The 26312-nt window shown below is 43.0% G+C and overlaps 1 protein-coding gene across 1 annotated transcript; it reads right to left on the bottom strand.

Moving 5' to 3' along the window:
• Positions 1–838: 838 nt before the first annotated feature.
• Positions 839–12574, bottom strand: LOC142892537 (NLR family CARD domain-containing protein 3-like). Its single transcript, XM_076032748.1, has 4 exons — positions 12380–12574; positions 11505–11683; positions 1179–2246; positions 839–1028 (listed from the first exon to the last, which is right to left on the bottom strand). The coding sequence occupies exons 1-4, from the start codon at positions 12572–12574 to the stop codon at positions 839–841; spliced, it is 1632 nt and encodes a 543-aa protein (XP_075888863.1).
• Between the last annotated feature and the right edge of the window lie 13738 nt (positions 12575–26312).

The raw sequence follows: 26312 nt of genomic DNA, 5'->3' as shown, positions 1-26312 counted from the left end.
GGATGTCATTTTGATATGAATCAACCTTCAGTTCAATGTTTATTCAACATGTGTGATGAACTGTGTTTGGTGCTAAAACCATCATCCACTGGTTCCAAACCAGTACTGACCTCAGAACCTCCAGTTTACAGTCTGGACTCTGCAGAAAACAACTCAGCACCTTCACTCCTGAATCCTGCAGTTGGTTCCTACTCAAGTCCAGGAGTCTGAGGTGGGAGGGGTTGGACTTCAGAGCTGAGAGCAGCCAATCACAGCTCAGCTCTGACAAACTGCACCTCTCCAACCTGAATAGAGAATCAATATTTGATTTCTTCCATGGTGTAAATGTCATATTAAGAGTCATTTCTCCCTGTTCATGATCCAGATGTGCAGCTGTTGGGATCACTGAGTCATTCACTCAAACCAGTCATTGTGCCAGTGTGTTGTCAACACAATACCAACAGCAGTGTGTCAGTCAGTGTGCAGCCAATCAGCAGTGAAGATGGAAAATAATCAGTGAGTCCTTTGTGTGCTTGTGGCTGTTTTCAGTCATCAGAGTCTCGTTACAAGTCAAACACATTCAAAGGACAAGATGAAGAAATACTGCTGCACTATTAATCTACCTCTAATATTTCTTCACAGGATCTTCTGCTCAGTCATGTGACCTTCATCACCAATCAACAACTTCCATTGAGCTCCAAAGTGACTGGAGACATTTTCCACACTTTCTTCCACCATCCAAAGTCTTTTCTGGCTGCAGATTGTTGACATGAAAATATCAACAACATCCACTTTGTCTAGATGAGTCTTTAATATATGCTTCAAAGTCTTCACACTGAGCAGCGTTACACACCAGTTGTCATCTGCTGACACACACTGTCCACCAGTAGAAAGCAGGAACTGACCTGAGAACTTCCTGTCTGGACTTCCGTCCAGGATCCTCCAGGATGGTCCAGCTCAGGTCCAGCAGTGTGAGGTGGGAGGGGCTGGACTGCAGAGCTGAAGACACCACTGCACACTGAAGCTCTGAGAGTTCACGATCTGAAAACCTGCAATGAAGGAGAGCAGAGTGAGAAGTTGCTGCTTCCATCATCATAATCATCATCATCATCACCATCACCATGGAGTGGCTAACACCAAGAGCACACACACACACACACACACACACACACACACACACACACACAGTGTTTATGTACCTTCTTAAACGTATCACAGCCTTCCTACAGTTCCTCACAGCTGGAATCAGTCTCAATCTTCCCTCCTCTGATGTGTTGTACTTCTCCAGGTGCAACTCCTCCAGAACCTCCGCTGACATCTGCAGCATGAAGGCCAGAGCTGAACACTGGATGACTGAGAGTTCCTTCTCTGATCTGTTCTCTGACTGCAGGAACTCTTGGACCTCCTGATGCACTGACTGGTCCTTCACCTCCAGCAGACAGTGGAAGATGTTGATGCTTCTGTCAGGAGAAACATCACCAGTGTTCATCTCCTTCAGGTTGTTGATGACCTTCTGTAAGGTTCCTGGATGGTTGTCAGTGAGACCCAGCAGGCCTCCTAAGAGTCTCTGGTTGGATTCCAGACTGAGTCCATGGAGAAAGCGAACAAACAAGTCCAGGTGACCGTTTGGACTCTGCAGGGATTTCTCCATCATCCTCTTCAGGAACTCATCCAGGGATTCTCTAGAGTGACCATCTTCTGTTATTTTCCTGTTGGTGTGAGAGTGGAAGCTGTTGACTGCAGCCAGAAACTCCTGGACGCTCAGATGAACGAAGCAGTAGACGGTTTTGTGGAAGATCACACTCTCTCTTCTGAAGATCTCTGTACAAACTCCTGAGTACACAGAGGCGTCAGTCACACTGAGACCACACTTCTTCAGGTCTTCACTGTAGAACATGATGTTTCCACTCTCCAGATGTTCAAATGCCAGCTGGCCCAGCTTCAGAAGAAGCTCCCTGTCAGCCTCCGTCAGCTCCTGTGGACCTCCTCCATACTTGCGCTGCTTCCTCTTGGTCTGGACCAGCAGGAAGTGTGAGTACATGTCAGTCAGAGTCTTGGGCAGCTCTCCTCTCTGCTCTGAGCTCAACATGCTCTCCAGAACTGTGGCAGTGATCCAGCAGAAGACCGGGATCTCACACATGATGTGGAGGTTCCTGGAGGCCTTGATGTGGGAGATGATCCTGCTGGACACATCTCCTCTATCTCTGAACCTCCTTCTGAAATACTCCTCCTTCTGGTCATCAATGAAGCCTTGTACTTCTGTCAGCCTGTCCACACATGACGGAGGGATCTGATTGGCCGCTGCAGGTCTGGAAGTTATCCACAGCAGAGCCGAGGGAAGCAGATCTCCTCTGATCAGGTTTGTTAGCAGGACGCTGACTGACTTCTCCTGAGTGACATCAGTCACCACCTGGTTTTCCTCAAAGTCCAGAGCCAGTCTGCTTTAATCCAGGCCGTCCAAGATGAAGAGAAGTTTGCCAACATGCAGCTGCTCTGCTGTGAGCTTCTCTAACGTTGGATGGAAAACATGGAGCAGCTCCAGAAGACTGTAGTGCTGCTCTTTGACCAAGTTGAGCTCCCTGAATGAGAGAGGAAGCACCAGATGAAGGTCCTGCTTCTCCAGGCCCTGGGCCCAGTCCAGAGTGAACTTCTGCACTGAGAAGGTTTTTCCAACCCCAACGACGCCGTAGGTCAGCACCACTCTGACTCTCTGCTGCTCAGGTGAGGCTTCAAAGATCTGGCTGCACCTGATTGGACGGTCGTGGAGGCTCTCCTTGGTCTTCTTGGTCTCCAGCTGCCTGACCTCATGTTCTCTGTTGACCTCCTCACTCAGTCCCTCAGTGATGTGGAGCTCAGTGTAGATGGTGTTGAGGAGGGTTTGACTTCCTGCTTCTTCACCTTCAGTCACACGTTCACATCTCCTCTCCAGACTGATCTTCTGCTGCTGTAGAAGCTCCTGCAGATCATCAGCCTCTGGAGCAGAGAAAAGGTTGGAGAAGAAAACATCAGTGTGACATTGTGAGCATCATTTTCTCTACACAACTTTTCAGCTGCTGTGGTGAAGCTGCTGTGTGACTGTTTGCTCTCAACGTCCCTCAGTGAATCTTCTCACTGGAGGTCCTGACATGATCTCAGAGGGAGAAGTGAAGGAGGTGCAGGTAGACAGTCTTACTGTGATCAGTCTGGGTGTGACTGGCAGGTTGCAGTGCTGCTCCACACCCACCACTCTTCTTCCTCCTCTTCCTCTTCTTCCTCCTCCTGTGGATGGAGACACGTTGATCAACTCGTCACTTTTTAATCTTTGTTTATTGAAATTCTTCATTTTATCTTTGACATGAACTTTATTTTAATCTTTGGTTCTAAATCAGCTCTAATTCCCATGATGCTCTGCTCCGAGAAGCCAGAAACACTTTGACATACAGAAACTGCGCCTGGTTTTGGCTTGCGGTGTTTGCGTCTGCGTGCGGACATGAGCGCAAACTCTTCCTGGATCTGCCGCTGTTTGAATGAGGCATATTTGCATAGAAGGGGGTGTCATTTTGTGCGCAATGACTCATTTAAATACATTCAAACACATTTCCGCGTTTGCGTCCCCTCTGTGGATCGGAATCACCGTTTTTGGCGCTGTTTACATGGATTTTCAGGCGCAAAAGCCGCGCAATCGCTTTGTGGATCTACCCCTGGGTTGTGTTTCTCTCCAGTGATGCTTGTTTGGCTTTGGACTGAACTGGATTTCAACACTTTGAAATGTGAAGGATCTGCATTGTCAACACTGACATCACCACACACACACACACACACACACACACACACACACACACACACACACACACACACACACACACACACACACACAGGCTAAAGTTAGGAACTGTGCTGGCTGTTCAGGAGTTTAAACAGAGGGGGGCAGTATGGTCACCCTGAAGGAATGAAGGAAGCCAGTCAAAGGTGCAGGCCAGGGGGGCCTCAGGTCACTGGTGGTCTTCCTGGCCTTGTTTAGCATCCCCTGTCTGTATATGCTCTCCAAGCTTGGCAAAGTGCAGCCCAACAGTTTGCTGCATAGTCTGATGATTTGACTGACTCTCTTCATTTGAGCCTGTGTGGCGTTGCCAAACCACCAGATGGCAGCAAAGGTGACCATGCTTTCAAAAAAAGAACAATGAAACATTTGGAGCACTTTGCTGCTGACCGGAATGGTCAAGAGTTTCTTGAGGTTGGAACCTCATTCTCTGCTCTCTTGGTGCACATTTGGTCCGTCCACATGTCCCACTTCAAGCACCATGCCAAGATATTCATATTGGGTGACCTGTTGTATTGGCTCTCCATTTATCAAAGTGACAGAGACAGAGTTGGGGGATGCCACTTTTCTGAAATCCATCCATGTTTCCCTTAAAATGAGTGTCAAGTCCTTCCCTAGTTCAAACCCAAAGGACGCGAGGACATCTCAGATTTCCCAACTTAATCAACTTTATTGCCTTCCAACTTTAGATTTTTGATTGGTTGGTTTCATCGGTTGATTAGTTGAATATTTCATCAGGTTGTAAACCTTTAAACACAAAGAAATCAATGTTTACATCTTAATTCAAATGTGATTGAATAACTGAATTGCCCAAACATGATTAAATGATTACATGACTTGTATGAAATTAAATTTTAGCAGGGTTTAAATGTTTAACAGAATTTTAGGAGATAACATAACTATCTCTGCTTAGGCAATAATATAATCAGTCAACATAAATGTATCACACCATTCCAAACACCTTTAAGGGTAAACAAAACTTTTCACCGACCATTTGCGTCTTTGGAATGAACCTTTGAGTGAACTTGTTTTCCTTGAATTTTCTTTTTGGTTCTCTCTGACGGCTGTTTTAGACTGACTGAGGATCCCTACTGCTCATCAGGTGCTTTAAATCAGTGGCAGATCAGGAAATGCAGTTGGTTTGCTGCTGCTGGTGCACTCTGGGAAGTGTAGTTGTTCTCAGTGCAGTGTGAATTTGAGGAACTCCCATTCCTGTGCTTTAGCTCAACAATGAGAGGCAGACTTCTTGAAACAATGAAAGGCCTTCATTTAGATGGAGAGACAGGGTTTAATTTCTCTCCATGAAATAGTAATAATAGTAATAATCTAGCACAGGGCCGTGCTCCTCTTCCTCACCAAATCAAAATCAAACTACTAATGTACTGTATTCCTATGATAGTTATTTTTGGAGTCGTCTACAAATGGTCCCACATTTTGTTGGAAACTTCTCTGTCGGGCCCTGAGCCTCCCTGTGCCTCTGATCTTCTGACTGATGTCAGGAGCCAGCGTGAGTGTTGGTGGCTCCTCCAAAAAGGCTCCTCACCCCTCTGACTACACCTCTTTCACAAAAAACTCGCTTGTGTATATTTGAAAGGTCATTTTCAAGGTCAGATTTTCCACTGACGTTCCTCCTCCTGACTGAAGCACTTTATTATTCTCAGCGACTACCAGGCTTTAAAGAGCAGCAGCATTTTCAACAACCCTCAGAAAGGTCGAGCACCAGAAGCTAAGTTAGCACCATGGAGGCTAAGGGCTGTTCCTGGGGGGGGCGTGTCCACCCAGAGCACTCCTTTCTGGGGTGAAATTTCAGAGCGAGAGGGGTTGGAGGTCAGAGGTCAGAGGTTAAGTAACATGAGCGTCTGTTAGAACCTTTTCTCTCATACGACAAAGAATGTGAATTTCAAAGTCAAAGTCCCAGTGATTATCACAACCCCAAAGATGTGAAATGTGTCTTCAGCAATTGACCATCATGCCCTGAGGGAGCGGTGGGCAGCAGCGGTACTGCGCCTTGGAATCACTGGCTGATCCAACCCCCCAGTTCCAACCCTGAAGACTGAAGCAGGGAGGCAATGGGAGCATTTTGACAGCCAGGCGGGGATGGAACCCACAACCTCCCAGTCTCAGCTGCTTAGGGACTGGACTGGAAGCTGGAAGTTGTTGTTTGCATTCCTGGAAGAGTGTTTTTCACAGAAGGCTGCTGGACTGACAGCAGGCCGGCACATCGTCCAGCAGCTGCTGTTTCCTGCTCAGCACCATTGCTGTTGTTCCACTTCCCAATAAATTATCTCCACTTCTGCTGAACCCACTGACGTCACGCAAACTCTGTGCTGAAGCTCAAGATCCACATCATCCATTTGATGTTTCTGGATGCTTTCTTCACAGGAACAAACAAAGTAAAACCTGCTCCCTGTGGGAAAATGCTCAAATTTCTAATTATTTTTTGTCAGCCACAATTTTGGACGTGCTTCACAGTCATGTGACCCAAAGGAAAGAGAAACACTGTTTGCTGTCTGCTTTGTTTGTTTTGGTGCTTGGCAGAGGCCTCCAATGAGATGAAAATACAACTACAGAAAATAAAAGTGTCATTCTTCCAGGAGACAGATGAACCAAACTATGGTCTGTGGCCCCTTCCAGGTCATTGCAGCCACAACGAGTGCAGTTGACAACAACTCCAAAAAGAAGATCACTGTCTTGCCTCCCAAGACTTGCACATTTGCCTGCAAGTTAACAATAATGACAGGGAGCAACAGTGTAGTAGTACTGCAGTAGTACTGTAGTACTGCAGGTTGGTCTCCAGAACACTTGTCAAGGGTCTGGGTCTGGGTCTGGTCTGGGACTCTGAGGCATTTTTACTGCTTCTACACTTGGCAGCGGGACAGCTTGACTGGTGAGAGGGACAAGATGGGAAATGACACTATTGAGCAGATCAGGACTAAAATATTGATCCGTCCAATACGTGGATTCTCAAATCAATACTCCAGTCATCTGAGGCCTTCCATTGTTTCTCTGGGGTACAACCAGATAGAAATGCTCCAACTCTGAATGACTGCTGCCTGCCTGCCTACCACATCACACCAGTCTGTTGCACAAACTGTCCACTGCCTGGCCGCATCTGCAGCACAAGCTAGAAGTCAGCTTTGCACTTCCTGCTGCTGCACAGTGTTCTTCTGTCTGATCAACCTTTCTCCCCCTCAGGCTGCAGCTGTAGTGGTGACTTCAAGCTGACATCCAACATTAAAAGGAACAGAATTACAACCTGTACAAGGCACAATAATATTGAAGCACCCTGCTAAACTAGAGGCTGAGGGTGGGCTGTTTATTTTATATCTTCGTATATTAATGGGTGACTGTATATAATGATGATACTTTGTGTGTGTGTGTGTGTGTGTGTGTGTGTGTGTGTATATATATATATATATATATATATATATATATGCATGAATATCAAATGAAGTGAAAAATAAAAATGAAAAAAATATACACAAAATGATACAAATTGGTTATTTGACCAATTTAAAAGTTTTGCTCATTTCCTTCCTGAAATCCACCTTGAAATCTGACCCCCTGTTGGGATCAGGATAATCCGATTAGATGATGTAATCCAATCCTAATTTTAATCTGGATCAAACCTTCAGTTTGTGTTGTTCAAAACATTTCGGTAGGATCTGGATAACTTTTCAGAATCCTTCTTTCCCTTTTGAACCCATTTTCAAGATTCCATCCAATCTGATCAGATTACCTTTGAAGTTGTGGGTGGGGCCAAGGCTGATGGTACCGACTAATAGCAAGGTGTTGATTTTTCAACATTAGGTGTTGATGATCAAGCAGGTGTTGTAATCAACACCTCTGCTGAGTCAGCGGTTCATCTGTATTTCCAGGACAAAGGCCCCTCCTTCCAAGACTCAAAGGTCCAGATTTTCGTTTCACAGCCAAAGATAGCGTCAAAAAACAAATGCTCAACTGTACAAGATAATATTGCCTATGCGACGTTTCAATGCGTTTATATATACATCAGGCATTCGGCAATAAGGTGAAAAACTGTTTTTGCATTCGGTAAGTGCCTCAGACGCATTCCCCGGACGCTCGCTCGACTTTGGGGATAAGTTTGGGGGTTCGTGGGTGGGTTAGAAGGATTCCCGGAATCCTACCTCCATTCGGCACTTACCTCAGACACATGCGGGAGACAGCATCTCTAGTCAGGGGACCAAGCCAAGGAGTGGGGGTGGTTCATTAGTAATCCTGCAACTCTACTTCTCGTGGGCGGGTTTTAGCATTTTGGCCGTAACCGGAAGTTCATGAGGTTAGGTTGAGAGTGATTGGCTGTTGTGTGAGGAGGTCAAAGTTGACTCAGGTCACCTGACCCAAACCCTATATATTGGTGCGTTTTCTGCCCGCAAACAGTTCTTTGTTCAGTAACCTCAAAGACTCTGTATTTTTTTTTTTTTTTTTTACCAATCAGACCTCCAGGGGTTACCTAGCTCTCAGACACATGCCCCAGGCAGTTGCTCGGTTGAGGGCAGGAGTTGGTGTGTGTGTGTGTATGGTTTGGTATGGATAAGGTAGACTGTTGTCTGCCAGACACTCCACAGACCCTCGATCACCATCCGAACCCTGGGAACCCAAACTTAAGCCCCGCCCCCGGAGTCAAAACCCAACATCCCGGATTCATAAAAGTGTGTGCCCCTGGTAGTCGGGAGACAGGTGCCTCAATCCGGGGAGTGATTTAGACTGGACAGGGTGGATGAGTACCTCAGACTCACGCGCGAGGACTAGTCGGAATCCAGGAACCCTACCTCCATACGGTAAGTACCTCGGATGGATGAAGTATAGTTCCGGGAATTAGTCCTCCATGCTGTACTTACCTCAGAGGGCAAAGGACATTCCTACTCCATACCTAAACTTAACAAGGCTCTGCACCCCAAACATCATCTTTGGGGTGGCGAAAATTATGATATGGTCTCTTGCTTGCCATCTTGTGGCCAAAGCATGCAAAAACACAACAGAGTCAGCTGGAAAAATGCATTTTTACTGAAAAAATTAGATGTTTTCAGACTTTTGACAGTGGGTTGGATGAGCTTTGATGGCCAAGGATTTTCCGGGACCTTTTTCAGCCTTTTGAGATGGCTTTTGAGAATTCCACGAAACCTACCGTAGGAATGCTGGAATTTCCCCTCTGCCAGCTGCTAGTCGGGAGCTATCGGCTCCTAATTAGGGTTAGGTTTAGAGATAGAAAGTGGTTAGGGTTAGAAATAGACAGTGGTTAAGGTTAGGGTAAGGAATAGGCAGTGGTTAGGGTTAGGTTTTGGAACAGTTGTTTAGATTACGTTTAGAAATAAGCAGTGGTTAGGTTTAGGAAAGGAAAGTGGTTAGGATTAGGGCCAGAAAAGCGATTAGGGTTAGGAAAGGATAGTGGTTAGGTTTAGGGTTAGAAAAGTGGTTATGTTTAGGTTTAGGGTCAGGAAACCACTTAGTGTTAGGTTTAGAAAAGTGGTTAGGTTTAGGGCCAGTACAGCAGTTAGGATTAGGTACAGGAAAGTGGTTAGGCTTAGGATCAGAAGAGTGACTTGGAATCAAGGTAAGTCAAAAACAGGTAAGTGATACGTCCACATTTTTCCACAGGTAAATCATCCATCCACAGGTGAATCATACACACACTCTCCCACAGGTAAGTCATCCATCCAAAAGGTAAGTAGATCCATCCATCCAAAGGTAAGTAGATCCCCTTAGTTTTTCTTTAAATTTAATCCCAATGGTTCCCTGGTTCCCAAAATAAAAATCCAAAACCGTTCCGATCTTCTTTCGCTCCCAATTCGTCCACTTTGAATTCTTTTCCAACCCTGCCAATTTTAAATATGATAATCCATGCTCCAAAAAATGTTTAATCAATGGCGTATTTGCCTCCCTTTTGTTCCTAATATTACCCAAATGTTGTGCTAATCGTTTTGAAAGATCATTTTCAATTTCTCCAACATATTTCATATTACATTTTGTGCAAAAAATTACATTGACACAATTTATTGATTATAAATCGAATTCCCCCCGAATTTTAATTAATTGATTGGTGTTGCTCCTAATAAAGTCTAATTTTGAAAGATTTCCTTGTTGTCCTGGTGGTTTTTTCCATTCTAAGGTAGGTCATTTTGCACGTACTAGCCAATCCTGCAAATTAGACTTCCGTCTGTATGCTGAAACCGTTCCCAAATTTGGAATCGTTTTTTCGAACTTGAAAAACTTTTAAAAATTGTTCTTCCACCCTCTGTTCAAAGTTTTTACTCATCGAGGAAAAGTTAGTGATTAACGGAATTTTCTGGTTTTTAATTTTATCTTTCCTATGTTGAAAATTCTCGAAACGTAATTTCAAAAATGTGCGAGTGTACCCCCTTTCCACAAGCGCTTTAAATAAGGTCTTGGTTGCTTCCAAAAAGTTATCATGCCTTGTACAGATTCTGTGGAACCTGAGAAGCTGCGCTTTAACAATACCTTTGAAGGTATGTGCAGGATGCAAGCTGTGTTTGTTTAAAGAAAACTTTTACATCCAATTGGCCTGTTTCTGGAAATTGTGGACCTCTGAACACTGTTGTATCCAAAGATTGTATTGAGTCACTGTTAATTTCGAGTTTTAATTTAATCGATGGATCATGTGAATTTAAAATGACAAAAAAAACTATTCAAATTCTTTACGGGACCCTGTCCAAATTCCAAATATGTTGTCTAAATACCTTAAAGTGGTTTATGCTTGCATTTTGATAGAGCTTCCTCTTCCCAATTGGCCATGTACAAATTAGCATAGGTAGGTGTAAATCTCTTGCCCATGGCTGTACCTTTGATCTGGAGTTAAAATTGTTCATTAAAAACAAAATCATTACGGGTAAGTAAATCTAATAATTCCGAATCTGGTCTGTTTGGATCAGGATATTTTTCAAAAGCTTTATTAACACACTCAATACCTGCTTTGATCGGAATATTGGTATAAAGGTTGTCCACGTCCATTGAAAAAAAGAAAAACGTTTCAGGAATTTTGAATTTTTTAAATAATTTTTATGAAATCAAATGTGTCTTTAACAAAATAAATATGCATAATTGAGATAGGATTTAAGTATGCATCCAAATATTCAGTAGTGTGGTAGGTAGGTCTCACTTCCACAATCTGAGACTATCGGCCTCCCTGGGGGGTACTTCAAAGGGTACCATCCACGTTTTGTGGTCTTTATGTATTTTTGGGAGAAGGTAAAACCTTCGCTCCCTTGGTTGTCGAGAACCACCCAAAAATTGTTTTTGTCTTGCGTTGATGAATTTCTTTTTCTTTAATGAATTCAAAATATTTCCAACCATAGGTACCGTTTCCAAATGAATGAGTTTTTCCAATTTTGTGTAAACAGGATTGTTTAATTGTTGCTCCGCCTTCAAAATATACTGGTCCCTGCTCAAAATCACAATAGCTGAACCTTTGTTTGCTGGTTTTATTACAATGTTTTTTAGACTTTTTAAAGTATGTAATGTTTTAATGTCTTCCAATGAAATGTTTGGTTTCTCTTTAATGAAATGATTACTATTTTTTTAAAGTTTTTAAATCGTGATCAATTAACTTATAAATGATAAACTGGGGGTGGTAAAATTTCAAGGGGGGGTGTCCAAATTGAGGGGCCAACAAAGGGGGTTGTCCTTTGGTCAAGGGAATTTCCATAATAGGCTGCTAATTTTCAGCACCCCCTGAGTCCAGACTTACAGGGGAAGGAAGTTTAAAAAGCTCATCCAATGTTGGAACATGGCCTCGGCCGTCTCAGCAGTCCAGTGGAACTTCTCCTCCGGCAAGAGTGGAATGTATGGGAGGTTCCTTTTGATGTAAGCGTTGAGGAAGTCCAGGTTCTCCCTTTCCTCTGCAGGGAGATTCGCTGTGTAATTAATCTGTCGAATCCAGATTTCCGCTACCGGGAATCTCTTTTTAATTGATCTGACTGCACTTTTCACGGACTTCATGGTGGCTTCCCTAAACTTGTTTGCACCGTTATTGATCCCAAACGCGAGGACCACCTTTTCCACCGCTAGGTTTTCTGGTGCGTTCAATTTTTCTAGCAGAGCATGGGCGTGATGAAAGTGACCGCCCAGGACATGTTCAATTTGCAGGTCAGGGGAAATCTGGAAACCTGGACAGGTTTGAGTCTCCCATAACAATCCATTTCTTTTCCACCTCCAAATTCCAATCTGTCAGTTTCCTTTGAGTGTTGCTGTGTCGACGAACTTGGAAATGTTGTGGTTGTGGAGAGTTTGTTAGGCTGATTGAGTCACAGAATGCTTCTTCCAGGATTTGTGCCTCCTCCTCATGGCGAAAACAACAGTAAAGAGGCCATCATAGCCTTATTTGTCTCTGCTAACATGTGCCTCGAGGTGTTTGGAGAAGGGGTATTAGGGGAGGTTTTTGGGCGGGTTCTTGGGTGGGTTCTTGAGTGGGTTCTCGGGCTTGAACCGAGAAATCCACTAGGACAGGCCCTTGTGCTGATCCCGCAGCCTCTCTGCGCTCCAATCGGGCCGTAATCACCGCCTCAGCATGGTCGATGACATCTTGCGGAATACGAGGTAGGTCCTAACCCATCGGACCGCTACCTCAAAGGCCTTTTTCCAGTCCTGAGTGAGCATCTCTGAAAGCTCCTCCAACCTTGCTTCCAGGCTGGCCTTGTAATGCTCCTCTAGGATCAGGTAGGTATTGTGTCCCCACTTATTTGCGTTACCCACAATAAAATCAACCTTCTGATCAGTTGGGAAGGCTGGTTTGATCATCTCGGACAGGATCTCCACCATCCTTGAGATCATTCTGGGTTCCGGTTTACCCAGTTTGGGGGACACATTTTGTAAATGGTCAACCACCTTGACCACGGCTTTAAGTTTGTGGATGAGTTTCTGCAATTGAGGGCCCGCTGAATGTCTCAAAACATCTGGATTCCCAGTCCAGAAAGTGCACCTCCATTGGTTCGGTCTTGGTAGGCCCCAGCGGACTGTGTCGGCGAAGGACCGTTTTTGGGGACCGGTGTAACGGGTTGACCTAGCTGGGGGAGGAACTGGCTAGGATAAGGGAAAAAGGGTCTTCCCCTTCCGTAGAAGGCCCGAGCACTCTCCATCCCCCTGCCGGCCCTCCCATAACCCTGAACCCGCTGCTGGGGGCGGGGTCCTATTTCTTATTCTTATTCTTAATAAATAATAATAATATATTTATTATATATTATTTATTAATTATTTATTTATTTATTAGAATAATTTTTGTTATTCATTAGTATATTCATTTATCCATTAATGTATTTATTAATAAAGAAAAAAAATAAAAACAAACAACTAAGAAGGTGTGCCAAAGAAATCAAATGACGTTTCGGCCTCCCACTGGGCATTCATCAGGTAAGTAATGGCACACAAGAAAAATGCTGCTTCACTCCTCGAGTGCTGGAGGAGAAATGAGCAGGATGCTCTGCTCAGCTTCTATTCATAACCTTTCCAGAGACGTTTTTTTTATCAAACGCTTTTTAACATATTTTTTTTATATAGCGTTTTTTTTTTTAACGTTTTATTTTTTTAACAGAACGCTTTTGCTCTTAAATTAACAGTTTTAAATTTTTTTTTTACTAAGTTTTTTTTAAATTCTTAATAATTTTTATTAGTTTATTTAAATTTTATTAAATAGTTTTTAACTTTCTTTGTACATTTTAATAGTTTTTTAATGTTTTTAACTGTTTGTTTTTATATATATATATATATAAAGAAAGATAGAAATAGTAGTTAGGGTTAGGGCCAAAGATAGTGGTTAGGGTTAGGGTTGCTGCTGGAATTAGAGTTAGGGTTTCGGGGTTCCTCATGGGCTAGAAGTCCCAAATTTGACGTGGGTGTGTCCTGGAGGATCCTGATGAACCTGAAAGTGGCCCCATGTCTTTCGGACAAATTTTACCTTTGACCCTCATAGACTTGTATGGCACTAGGGTTAGCGATAAGGCTGGAATTTGAGTGAGGGTTTTGGAGGTCCTCATGGGCTGGAAGCCCCAAATTTGGTGTGGGTGTGTCCTGGAGGATCCTGATGAAGCAGTAAGTGGTCCCATGTCTCTAGGACAAAGTTGACTTTTGACCCCATAGATACACACACATACAGCTTCGCCCCGTCCTAATTCCACTGGCCCAAAAACGTGGTGATGTCCCGCTACTAATCGGCATTTGGTGGCGGTGGAATCTGCTCACCGAGCCGCGCTGTTGTGCGACAAAACGGGTCACGTGCGCTAAATCATATCGCGGAAGTCGCAGCGTATATCAAGCACTGATGCAAAAGTTTTCGATCACGTTCCATCAGCGCTCGATAATTGTTCATTGTCCTCTGGCTGTTTTGCCCGCTGCTCGTGCACAAAATGAACCAGACGCCGAAACAATCGCTGCACGGTGGGAAGCGGCCGAGCTGCTTTATCATTTTCTTTTGTAAAGTGAAGACAAACCTTGGAGCGCCACCGCACACTTTCCTTCGCTACCTACTTGCATACTGCTCTGCGTTTGCCCCTCCCCCAGGAATCGAAACTTAAACATTTGAACGATTCCGGGAGCATCGGAACCTTAGAACCGGTTCCAGTCGATGCTTGATGCCCAACCCTAGTCCCACTGGAGGATTGTTTGATGACATACTTTGTTGTTGATGTTCTTGTCTTTTCCATAAATCTTGAAGATTTTTTAAAAATTTTTATTTTGGCATCATTTCTGTTGTCACTATTTAATTTATTCAGTAGTGGAACCAAGCGCATGTCCTGCAATGTCTGGGTTTGTTTTCTTGCTCCTCTTCATGTCCTGTGTGTGGCGTAGTTGTTGGGTGCTGGTTGTGAGGGGGCTGCGGGACCTAGATGAGGGCACCTCCCTATCCCCAGAGGCTGTAGCTCCAGATACTGATCGGGGAGGAGATGGAGATCGCTGAGGAGTTGATGTACTGGGCTGCTCCTCAAACTCATGGCCACAGAAAGAATGAGGAGTTCCAGATCTCTGTTTCTCTGTTGCAAGTGATGATGGCAGGCTCAGGTTGCTTCTGAAACTGTAATTATAATAGAATAGCACATCAACTCGAGTAAATAATGAATATTTGAAGTATTTTTGGAGGAAACATTATTGTTGTCACAATACTATTACAATAATAGCTCATTTAAATGATGATAAACTATTATCACATTTTTCAACATATCTTCTTGGTTGGACAAATGGCAACAAGAACTCCAGCAGTCCACCATATTTGTAATCCAGCTGATCCACTTGGTTGATGCATTTCTTCTGCTTCTCACGAAAGCATCATGTCACAGATTAATAAATCATATTCACATCTATGTCATGTTTCACTGTCTCTTTGCAGGTTTATTGCTTCGGGTGACTCAATGGCCGGCTTAGCTTTCAGCTATCGTCTCGGCCACTGTACAGTGACAGAATGTATGCACATGTTGTGCGCAGCCATGGAGAAGTGCATGATGGACAGTGAAGGTAAAATTATGTTTTTATTAAGATGCTTGAGCATAATCATATACTCACTGATATAAATGTGCATAATTATATAATCATTGATATGAATATGTTTAATCCAGTAAGTTAACCCATTCATAAGATGGGGAATGTATGCATAACATGCCTTGTAAGCTTTGTGCAGAGTAACATGATACCTAAGAGAGGACACAGGAATGCGGCCATCGTAAAACAGTGACCATAGGTGACCTGCGGTACCAGGCCAAGAGAGGATCCAGCATCTCCCTACCAAGCATCTCAACCTCGGACCTCAGCCTCCATCTGGGAACAAAGGCAGCAGCAACATCCAATGAGACTGCAGTGCGGAGACCAGAGAGCCAATCAGAGGAGGACGTAATCTGAGCGCGCCAGCGAGAACAACTGGATGTTCTCTATCTAATAGACTGACCAAGGGACAAAGAGTCCGTCAGACTTGAGGACCTGATAGCACTTGTTGATGTTAGGCTTGAACTCGACCCAGAGCTCTGTATTCTTGTATTTTGAATTGATTTGCATACTAAAGATAAAATCAGCATTCTTCTCCTAAGACTCTTCATTAAACAAACACGCGGATCGTCAGCACGACACTAGAAAATAAGGCGATCCAACAACAGTCATCTGCCTAGGCCAACAACTGAACACTGGAAGGAGGTGGCACAAGACTTCTGGCAAAAGTGGAACTTTCCAAATTGCATGGGGGGATTAGACGGAAAACACATTCTCATCCAAGCACCACCACTTCTCTGGAAGTCAGTACTTCAATCACAAAAAGACTTTCTCAATTGTATGGGACACTTGAGGTGCCGTGTGATGTGTGTCTGCCTGATGCTGATGAGTTGGGATAGATAGATAGATAGATAGAGACTTTTTTGATCCCTTTGGGATGACTCCCTCAGGGAAATTAACACTTCCAGCAGCAGTAGTAGCACACACTGATGGAAAAAGAAATTTAAGCACACAGATTAAAAGAATTAGCAGCACACAGATAAATAAAAAAAAATAAAATAAAAAAAAATAAAATAGCGGCACACAGATATAAAATAATAAATAATTACTAATATACATATACAATATACATATACATAATAATGGCCACCTCCCTTCCCTACCACTACTCTCAGCACTCTATGTCCTCCTCCTCCCCCCAAGTGAGGAGTTGTAGAGAGTGATGGCATGATGCAGCTTTCCCGCTTAAAAAATACCTAATGAGACCGGACCCTGGACAAAACCTCACTCAGCAGAAGAGGATTTTCAATGACAGACTTTCCAGAGCGAGGACGCTGCTTGAAAATGCATTTGGCATTCTGGCCTCCAGATGGAGGATTTTTCATGGCAGGATCAACCTCCACCCCAAACATGTGGACACACTAGTGGTTGCAGCTTGCATCCTGCACAACTACCTTCTTTGCCCCAACGACAACGAGAGGTTTGTGGACGATGCTGGTGAAAAATGGCAACCTATGGCTTCCGTCCAAACAATGAGAGGACACGGGGCCACACGTGAGGCCTGGAATGTGAGGGAAACTTTCTGCAATTTCTTCAACTCTCCAGCAGGTAGCGTGTCATGGCAAGATCCAATGATTTCATTCGACCAAGATGATTCATGACTGGAAAACAACTTGCTCCCTTGTTCTGCTGTGTACTGCTTGTTCCATTGTGGTCATTGTTAGGTTGTGGAAATTTCATTGGAGAGTAAATTAAATTTGAGCATCTCTTTCTTTATATGGAAAACAACTTGCTGATGTTGTCACTCAACTTTAATATGATGCTATGGACTACAGTGTCCAAACACTTTCAAAACACAAAATATAATATATGCTATAAAAACATGAAGTAGTTATATAAATATAAATCTTATTTTAAGAACCTCTTGATCAAAAGATGCAGAATACATTGTGTACTATACCTGTACTATAGTGTAATTAAAAAAAAAAAACAACACATTTTCAATCTTTGAAATGGTGAACTAGACATCAAGCTTTTTCAAAACATCAAATTTTCCAGTGTGTGTTCCAAGTGTTTTAACTCTTCCGGAGTTCTTCCAACAATGGACAGAGTAAAACTGAACACGATAACTTCTAGTGTTGGTGAAAATAAATGGAGTTCACACAGGTTTTACTCTGTCAGTCTCATATATTCATTTTAGAGTTAATGCAACACTGGTAGGAGTAAAATACCTTCCCAGTGTAGAAAATAATTGACTCTCAAAAGCTGCGCCCACCTTCTTCCCCGTTCACTCGCAATTGAGAAGAAGTACGACTCTGCCAGCGCCATCTTCCTTGCGGCGAAAGTTTGAGGTAAGTTTTATCAAACAAGTTGTTAGTCATTGATTTTTTTCATTCAAGGTAGAGGTGGTGCATATGGTTCAACGTACGCCACCATCTACCGTACTGTCAATGGTGTGTGTGTGTCTTCAAATACGAATTTGAAATGGCTAACATGATATCGTGTTGGCAGCTAGCTTAAGTACACCATTCACATGGAGAACACGGAACGGCAAATTGAACAAGAATGGCGCGACTCGATCACGTTAACGTAAACTTGAATTGGTGTCTATGGGAAATGCCAAAACTCGTCTCGGAAATAAACGTTCACGATTTTCTGTTTTAGTTGTTGGTCAGCGAAGTGCGTGCCCGTGCGTACCCGTGTGTGTGTGTGTGTTTACACACGCGCCCCCGCGCCGTGCGGGCATAACAGAGGAGAAAGAGGAGTCTAAGGGCTATAGTTAAACGATAACAACTCATAGACATATTTATTTAATCGCTCCTTCATTTTAAAAAGCTTTAATACTGATGTAGTTCATAGAAAATTGAGCTGTCAGTGATGACCTTAAATTTCAGTATGTCTGTTATCTGTTGTTCTTCAGTTTATTCTGCTGTTGTGGATCATAATGCTGACCCTAGTTTCCTGTCTTTCCCAACACAGTCATGTTGATCAGAACAAGTATTAGTAATATACAAAAATATGTCAAGATAAATGAGGCAAACTTTGAGGAATTCCTAAATTCTGGTAAGCCACACGTAATTTGACACCTGGCCATTCTCTTAGAATACACTGACGTGTTCTTGGAGAATGGCCTTGGTTAACCTTTTAACTTTGTTTGCATTAAAATCTGTTTTTATTTTTGGTCATAGCTTTCTTGAAGTTTTCGCTTCCACCAGTCAGTGAAGATGTCAAAGTTTTTGATGAAACAGGAACTGAGGTGGATGCAGAGATCTTCGCTGACTTTGTGCAGCAGCCCAACATTGGCATACTTACCATCAAAATTGGTGATGGTATGATTTTACATTGTTGCTTCGATTAGGTCACCATAATCCATGGAATATAATGTATGATAATATAAATTGCACATTTGTATTGTTAAAAAGGGAAATTAATTGATATTATTTTTGTCCTTTATTTCTCTCTCTGCTGGACTACAGATTTCAAGGAAGCTTCCTCTAGCAGTTCCCAAGATGTTAATACCAGTGTAGTGTCTGCTGGTAGTTGTAGTGATGACACAGTCCTCCTTGAACTGGTGTCCTGCAATTCAGATGACACAATTATATTCGAAGAGAGTGACAGTCCATCCAGTAAGCGACGGAGGGTAACGAGACCTGGGGCTGACCGTATCACCAAAGAGTACCACCGCACCAAAAGTCTGACCAACTCTTCACGTCGACTAATGATCAACATACTGACTGGCTGACATGACAGAAAAGCATGGGTAATCTGGTTCTCTCTGGAAGAAGTGTTTCTTCTTTGTTTGTGGATAATACATTTATGGAATTTTTTTTTTTTTCTTATAGGATGTGTGTTATTTAACAGTATTATGTGTATTATGTTATCTCTTGTCAGGACGGCCCCGCCTCGAAATGTGAGAGAGTTGTACGCTCAAGGCATAGTTAATAGCTTAAGGCATAAGCTATAGTCATAGTCTATAGGCATAGTCTAATAGCTTAATTTCCAAAGTCATTTTTTGGCCAAATTGTTATCTCAGCCTAACTAATATAATGTGCTTGCTAAAAAAAATGTGTTTTTTCTTTTTTTCCAAAAATGTTCAAATATGACTTAGTGCCTAAGTAATATTAAGTTGCCTAAGTCTTTGGCAACTTTGCTATTAGGCTAACAATATGCTGAAAAATAGTTGCTATTACAGAACTGATGCCTGATTTTAATAAAGAAAATTATGCATTTCAATATCAATACCAAGGATCATTATCCAGTTTTACGTCAATGTTACTTCTTAATTTCAACTAGTCGCGGTTGTTTTTTGAACTAATTACCCTTTTGTAATTTTGAAGGAAAATTTCTATGATGGTGAAAGTGGCTATCTGGCGTGGAGGCTTAAAACTGTACAGAGGAGAAGCGCTTCATCACAGAGCAGAGGATCGTCACGTGAGCTGACTGGAGGACCAGCAGCCAGAAGAGAGGCCTCCGTTAGTCCTGAGATGACCTTAACTGAAGAGCAATGCAAGGAGGCCATGGCCTTAATGAGATACTGTAGTGATGCCGGAGGATGGTCCTGGATGGAGAGAAATCCTCAGATGTTTTGACTGAGTTTCCCTGCTTCAAAGATGTCAAAGGCCTGGTAATAAATGTGTGCATTGTCCTTTAAGTATGAATCAATGTTAACAACATTTCTCTCACCAAATATCAAAAATATGTTTTCAAAGTACTTGTGTGTTCCATGAATTGAGGTGTTTACAGACATACTGTATAAAGTTGCTGATTGTATATATTAATATTCTTCCGGTCAGTCCCCAACTAATAATAATAATTCATTGTCTTTTGCAGATTGAACAAGACTTCATCCTGCAGTTTGGAGAAGATGTAGCTGCAAGATTTATGGAAAGGATAGTCCCAACTGTAGTTGCTCCAGAAGGAAAATCTGTGAGGGTTTAAGAGGTTTTTCAAGTGGCCCTAATGCTTTCAATCTGTTTCACATTACGCTTACCTTATGGGAATTTTTTGAATTTGGCATTGCCATGTTATGATACAAATGACAAAGCGATTCCTTGGTATTTGACTATTCTTATGAATTAACATTGACCGTCTATGTTTTTCACAATCCATAGGTGTTTGATTATTTTTTTTTATCATGAATATTTTTTTCTCTTTGTAGATCGCCCACAACATTCAAACACAAGATAATTCAGCAGTGTAAGGCTCTCTCTGCATCAAGTGACCCTCATCGACTACCGCGAAGAGCGGTGCGAGGGGTAGAAAATCAGACACCCCAGTCAGAGAAGGCATGAGTGCTCGCAGGAAGAGCTGCAAGACTACTTTTTCGGAATCCACTTTGAGCAGATTGCCAAGCGTCTGTTTAATGACAGATCCCCATCGTCCAGAAGCTGCTGCAAGGCCGCAACATCCGCGTGGACGACGTTACAATCTGCGCAGCCAGCCAGACGCTGCTGCCCGAGCTGAGAGCCGAGGGTCGAGTCACCAAGCCCCTCACCGACATGTACGACCAGCTGGTAGGCAGAGATGAAGAGATAATGCAAGAGCTGCGAGAGGCTTCCGTGAATCATCATAAATCAGTTTTTGTCTGTTAGTCGGTCCTAAAGATTATGAACATGTACAGAACACGTTTTTCTTCAATGTCCAAGTAAATATGTTTTTACTTCACTAGTTTTACATGTTATTAAAACATGATGTTTACTCTAAATAAACTAGTATTAAGCTATGTATAATTTTGTGTTTTTTCCCCAATGCAAAAAGGTTTTGTGTCATAAACCTAGAACACATATCTAACACTGGTAAGAGTAAGTAAAAAAACAAACAAACAATGGAGTGATTTTTTTTAAAAAAATAGTGTTAAACAGGTTTAACACCGGACAAGTTATGTCTTAACACTGAACTCTTCAGTGTTGAATTTGAACAACACCAAGGGTGTGACTTTCCACGTAGTGTAAAACTTGATTAACACTTCTTAGTGTAGTGTAGTGTAAAATAATAACTCTTATCAGAGTAAAATTGATTCTAAGAATTTAACTTGTATGTTCAGTGTACATTTTACACTCTGTAGATAAGGACCATATGTTCACTGAGGTCGTGTTACAATGAACTCTTTGACTTCAGGCGGCAACTCCATCATGGCAGCAGCGTAAAGAGTGAGCTCCCCGACTTTATATTTGTGACGCCCTAGTTAATCATATTTATGTCAAGGTAGTGTGCGGCAAGTGTTGAACAGAAAAGGAAAAGAAAATGACGAGGGGAAAAACCGGTAGAAAATCACAAAAATTGAGAAAAAGTTCACGAGTTAGCAGTGGCTAACCCTTCTGAAACGAGGGACACAAGCCTGAGCTGCAGTAAGGAAGCGGCACAGTCCACCCAAGACATGGCAAATTCAGAGACAATACTTCGAGAGCTTCGTGATTTCCGTCGCGAGAACACAGACACTCTCAAAGAAATTAAGGACGAGCTCAGAGAGACAAATCACCGGATAGACACCGCTGAGATGCGCCTAATGGCGGCTGAAGAGCGCCTGCAGCACATGGAGGACGCTACGCTTGAACTTCTGGAGCTACAGAAACAGTTCGAAAACAGATTGGTGGATCAGGAGGGACGGTCGAGGAGGGAGAACATCAGGAATCACGGGGTGAAGCAGGGAGCGGAGGACAGCGCCAGGGGTATGATTGATTTTATTGAAACACTCCTACGGGAGAAGCTGGAGCTCCCGCCGTCCCATCACCTCGGGATTGAGTGAGCACACCGTGCGTTTGGGACACATCTGCCCCCGGAAGAAAAAAAAAAAAAAAAAAAAAAGGCCAATTTTGCTTTTTGTTAAATACTTACTCGAGTTTTTATTTTATTTTTATTATTATTTTTTTTTTATTTATTTATTTTTTATGTTCATTTTTTGTTCTGTTGATCACATGGAGAAAGCTGTCGGCAGCACAGAGGGCCCTCCTCTCTTCAGAGGAGGAGGTTATCCCTCAGAGCAGACTCAATCAGACTCATACAGGGTCAAAATGCAGACCCCACACACAGCCATGGTTTGTGTTTTCGCCAGTTTTTTGGTGTATGTTCATGTTATTGGTTCTGTTCTGTTAATGGCAGTTTGCCATCATTGTAGCAAAAGGGAAATGCAAGAAGTGAAAGGATGTAAACAGGTGTAGCAAGGTAGGCAGGAAGTGTAAGGGGGAAGTGACATCACACAAGGTGAAGGAGGAAGGAAGTTATAAATCAGAGACACCTGAGCTGAAAAAAAGGCGGGAACTTCAAACAAAGAAAACCAAAAGAGCTGAAGCAGAACCAAAGAAAAGTGAGAAGTGAGATAAGGAGAAAAAGGATAACTAACCTGGATGTGGATTAAATGAAAATGCAACGACCGGACTGAACTAGAGGTGGACCCGACGACCAGTGTCTTGAAGGAGGAAGAAAAGGGAATTCCCTGGAACAGGCAAACCTCTTCGGAACCCCAAAACCCTTCCTTGGACCAGGTCAAAGGCCACTCTCCTCTCCCTCAGCTAAGTTCTTCCACCTCCTTATTCTCGAGGCTTCTCCACCTGGCTGCTGATGTTACATGCTCTCTTGCTTCTTCATCACTCTCCCTCTCTGACTACACACACACACACACACTACACTCACACACACTCCACATACATGAACTGAGTTGAACTGGAATCTACCTGACCACACACCCTCGCATACATATTGATAGGACTACCGTATTTTCCGCACTATAAGGCGCACTTAAAAGTCTTCTTTTTTCAAAAAACGACAGTGCGCCTTATAATCCGGAGCGCCTTATATATGGATTGATTCTGGTTGTGCTTGCTGACGTCGAAGCGATTTTGAGAGGTACACGGCGCTCTGTCAAAGTGTTTTACCGTAGTACGACTTAGGTAAATTACAAAGCCGCACCGTTCGCAGCATTACGGCTATCGCGGAGTAATACATAACCCCTGTTTTACACCAGAAGCGTTTGCAGAGCGTCAGCAGAGGGTCAGCAGAGCGTCCGCGTCGACGCAGTAAAACGCGGCCACTAAAGTCAATGAGCAGGCTCACACCAGGCGCAGAGCGGCCGCGTTTCAGAAGCGTCCCAGAAGCAGTAAAACGCGAGCCGCTGGAAAAGAACGCCAGAATTTATTCTTTGACGCTTGCCGTGTCCCTCCTGCGTCAATTGTAGCAGGTGGGATCGTTCCGACAGGAAATCAATAGTGTAAAAACACGGTGGATCCGGTTGATTTTCATCAAAACACACAATGTGCTGGATTTTGTATTTATATGTGCTGTACTTTACTGTCAAACATCAACGTGACGCATCGGCTTCAACTAGTGATGGGTCCGGCAACACCGATGCGTCGGCGCATGCGTCGAGCTCATAGAGCAAAACCCCGTGTCGGTGCGCGTATCGCTTTAAGAAAGTCACGTGACCGATACAGAAACTGTTTCGAACTGACACTGACGCGCCAAACTGTGTTTATAAGGAAGCGCATCTGTCAATGGGATGTATCGGCCGAAATAATCTATGAACTAATCTGATCATCGTTCACTTCGTCGAGAATTATGGCGCAGCCTCAAACAAAGAGAAAGATTTCCGCCGCTTGGGACCATTTTGATCTCATGCCCGAAAATAAGGTATTTGTTTTAATATCCTTGTTGATTCATCCTGTTCCTCTCAGAGTTTCCACTTGATCTATCTGAATTCAAATTCATTTCAAAGTGACTCTTAGTTTACAATTCATATTATTTTCTGAAGGTTAAATGTTGCATTTGTTCGACAGAACTATCATATTTAAATAAAAGCACCTCTTCAATGCTGAGGCATTATAGGGCCAGGCATGAGAATGAAGTCCCAGATGCACCCAGGATAAATTCAGGTATACAGCCACTCTACAACTTACTCACAGTTGCTTTATTGATAATTAATTCCTATTCATTTATTATTTACTTCATTTTTAACCATCAAGCTTCCTGGAAGCAGATGCTGGATGAGGCTCTGCTGAATTTCATCCTGAAGGACTGCCAGCCCCTCAGCATTGTTGAGAGTGAAGGGTTCAGGGAACTGGTTCAGGTTCTTGAGCCCTCATATGTTTTGCCAACCAGAAAGGTTTGTGTGGAAATCATCTAAAGTATTATCTAAAAGTAAAAGTATCTAAATTTTATTTCATCTTTAATTTAAATATATGGATTTGCTTTTGGTTTGACTTGGTGTACTTTTCAGACCATCAAACAAATGGTGGCCAAAAAGTATGAGGAGGAACGGGAACGAGTGAAAATGGAAGTACAGCAAGCTGTGGCAGTGAGTATAACAGCTGACATGTGGACATTTGTGAACATGGAGGCTTACTTGGCTCTTACCTGTCACTACATTAATGAGAATTTGCAGTTGTGTACATCTGTGTTGGGAGTACAATACTTTCCACAAAGTCACACTGCTGACAATTTGGCCCAAGTCAAAAGGGGCATGATGGGAGGACTGGGCCATAACCGATAAAGTAAAGTGTTTTGTGACTGACGCAGCACCAAACATGATTGCATCCACTAGACAGCTCCAAATTCGGCACTCAATTTGCATTGCACATAGTCTCAATTTATTAGTTAGAAAATCATGTGATCAGATCCCCACACTTCCATCCATCAGACACAAAGCCAGGCACATTGTCACATACTTCAGATCAAGCACTACAGCCAAGGAGAAGCTTGCTCAAGTGCAGCAACAGATGGGACGACCAACCCTGAAACTTATCAATGAGGTGCCAACACGCTGGAACAGCACATATAAAATGCTGTCAAGGCTATATGATGAGAGGGAACCAGTGTGGGTATCTCTGGCCTCTCTAAAAACAGATTTGACTCCACTGACAGCTGATGAGTATACCATCATAGGAGAAACACTTCTTGTGCTTGCTCCTTTCCATCAAGCTACAGTGGAGTTGTCTGAAGAGAGGCGAGTGTCGGGGTCTAAGGTCATCCCGATGATGAAGATGCTCTATCATGCACTAGAGCGTAATGCTTCAACCTTGCACACACAAGCAGCCATACACCTACATGAACACCTGAAGCGTCGAGTCACAGACACTGCTTCCAATCTGGAGTCATTAAGTGTGTTGACCCTAGCAACACTTCTAGACCCCAGATTTAAATCACTCGGGTTCCGCATTTCCTCCAAGTGCAACGAGGCCATCAATAGACTGCGGTCAGAATGTGCGTCTGTAATTGGACGCACAAATGAGGCCCAGCCGGGACCGTCTTCACAACAGCTGTCTGCACCCACTTCAGGCATGTTATTCAACATTATTGTTTTGTTGTTGTTTGGAAATCATGTACTAAAATGCCATTTTGTTGTTTTTTAGATGACCTTTGGCAACATTTCGACATTGAAGTGGACAGGCAGACCAAAAGTGCCACAGCTGATGCCATCCAGGAGGTGCAGAGATACCTGGCACAGGGCAATATTGCCAGGTCCCAGGATCCTCTGAGATATTGGGACAACCAAAAGACAGTCTATCCAAACCTCTACTAGCTTGCCTTACAGTTTCTCTGCACTCCAGCCTCATCTGTGCCGTGTGAGCGGGTGTTTTCTACAGCTGGAGAAGTTGTCTCAAAAAAGCGGAACAGACTGAATTTTAAAACGTTGGAAAAACTTATTTTTTGGAATAAAAATTTGTAAAGAAAAACCAAAACAAAAGCAGTCCACAAGCATCCTCATCCACAACATGTTCACTTAGATTTTCACGTTATGATACATGTTCACATTATTTATTGACCGTATCTAAAAATATCCAAGATATTTTAAATTTAAATGAAGATATGAAATAATACAATATAAAATACAATGACTTCAATTATATTATTGTATATACACTAGGTCATCAAATCAGTTGAGTCTGTCAACTAGGTTGCCTGTAGGGATTTCTAAGGTCCAGCAGGTGTCAGTATTCAGTGACACAGTATCAACACAGTATAAATACAGTTTGGCAATGTGTCGAAACGCGTCATGACGCCTCATCTACCCATCACTAGCTTCAACGCTGTTCAGGTCGGCCGTCAAACAAAAACCGATTTCACTTTGAATCTCAAACTATGATGAACAAAATGCATCTAT

This window comes from Nelusetta ayraudi, unplaced genomic scaffold (assembly GCF_046127955.1).
Source record: "Nelusetta ayraudi isolate G7.1 ecotype Tasmania unplaced genomic scaffold, CSIRO-AGI_Nayr_v1 ptg000034l, whole genome shotgun sequence".
Lineage (NCBI taxonomy): Eukaryota > Metazoa > Chordata > Actinopteri > Tetraodontiformes > Monacanthidae > Nelusetta > Nelusetta ayraudi.
The sequence above is the reverse complement of the archived record's forward strand: the minus strand, read 5'-3'. Positions and strand labels throughout refer to the sequence as shown.

Coding starts and splice junctions, on each gene's coding strand:
- LOC142892537 (XM_076032748.1), bottom strand. CDS start 12,574: ATGGTGGAGATCCTGTCCGAGATGATCAAACCAGCCTTCCCAACTGAT. Junction 2,247..11,504: donor TTTTTAAACTTCCTTCCCCT/GTAAGTCTGGAC, acceptor ATGTGTGGACAG/GCTGACAGAAGTACAAGGCT. Junction 1,029..1,178: donor GCTGTGATACGTTTAAGAAG/GTACATAAACAC, acceptor CCTTCATTGCAG/GTTTTCAGATCGTGAACTCT.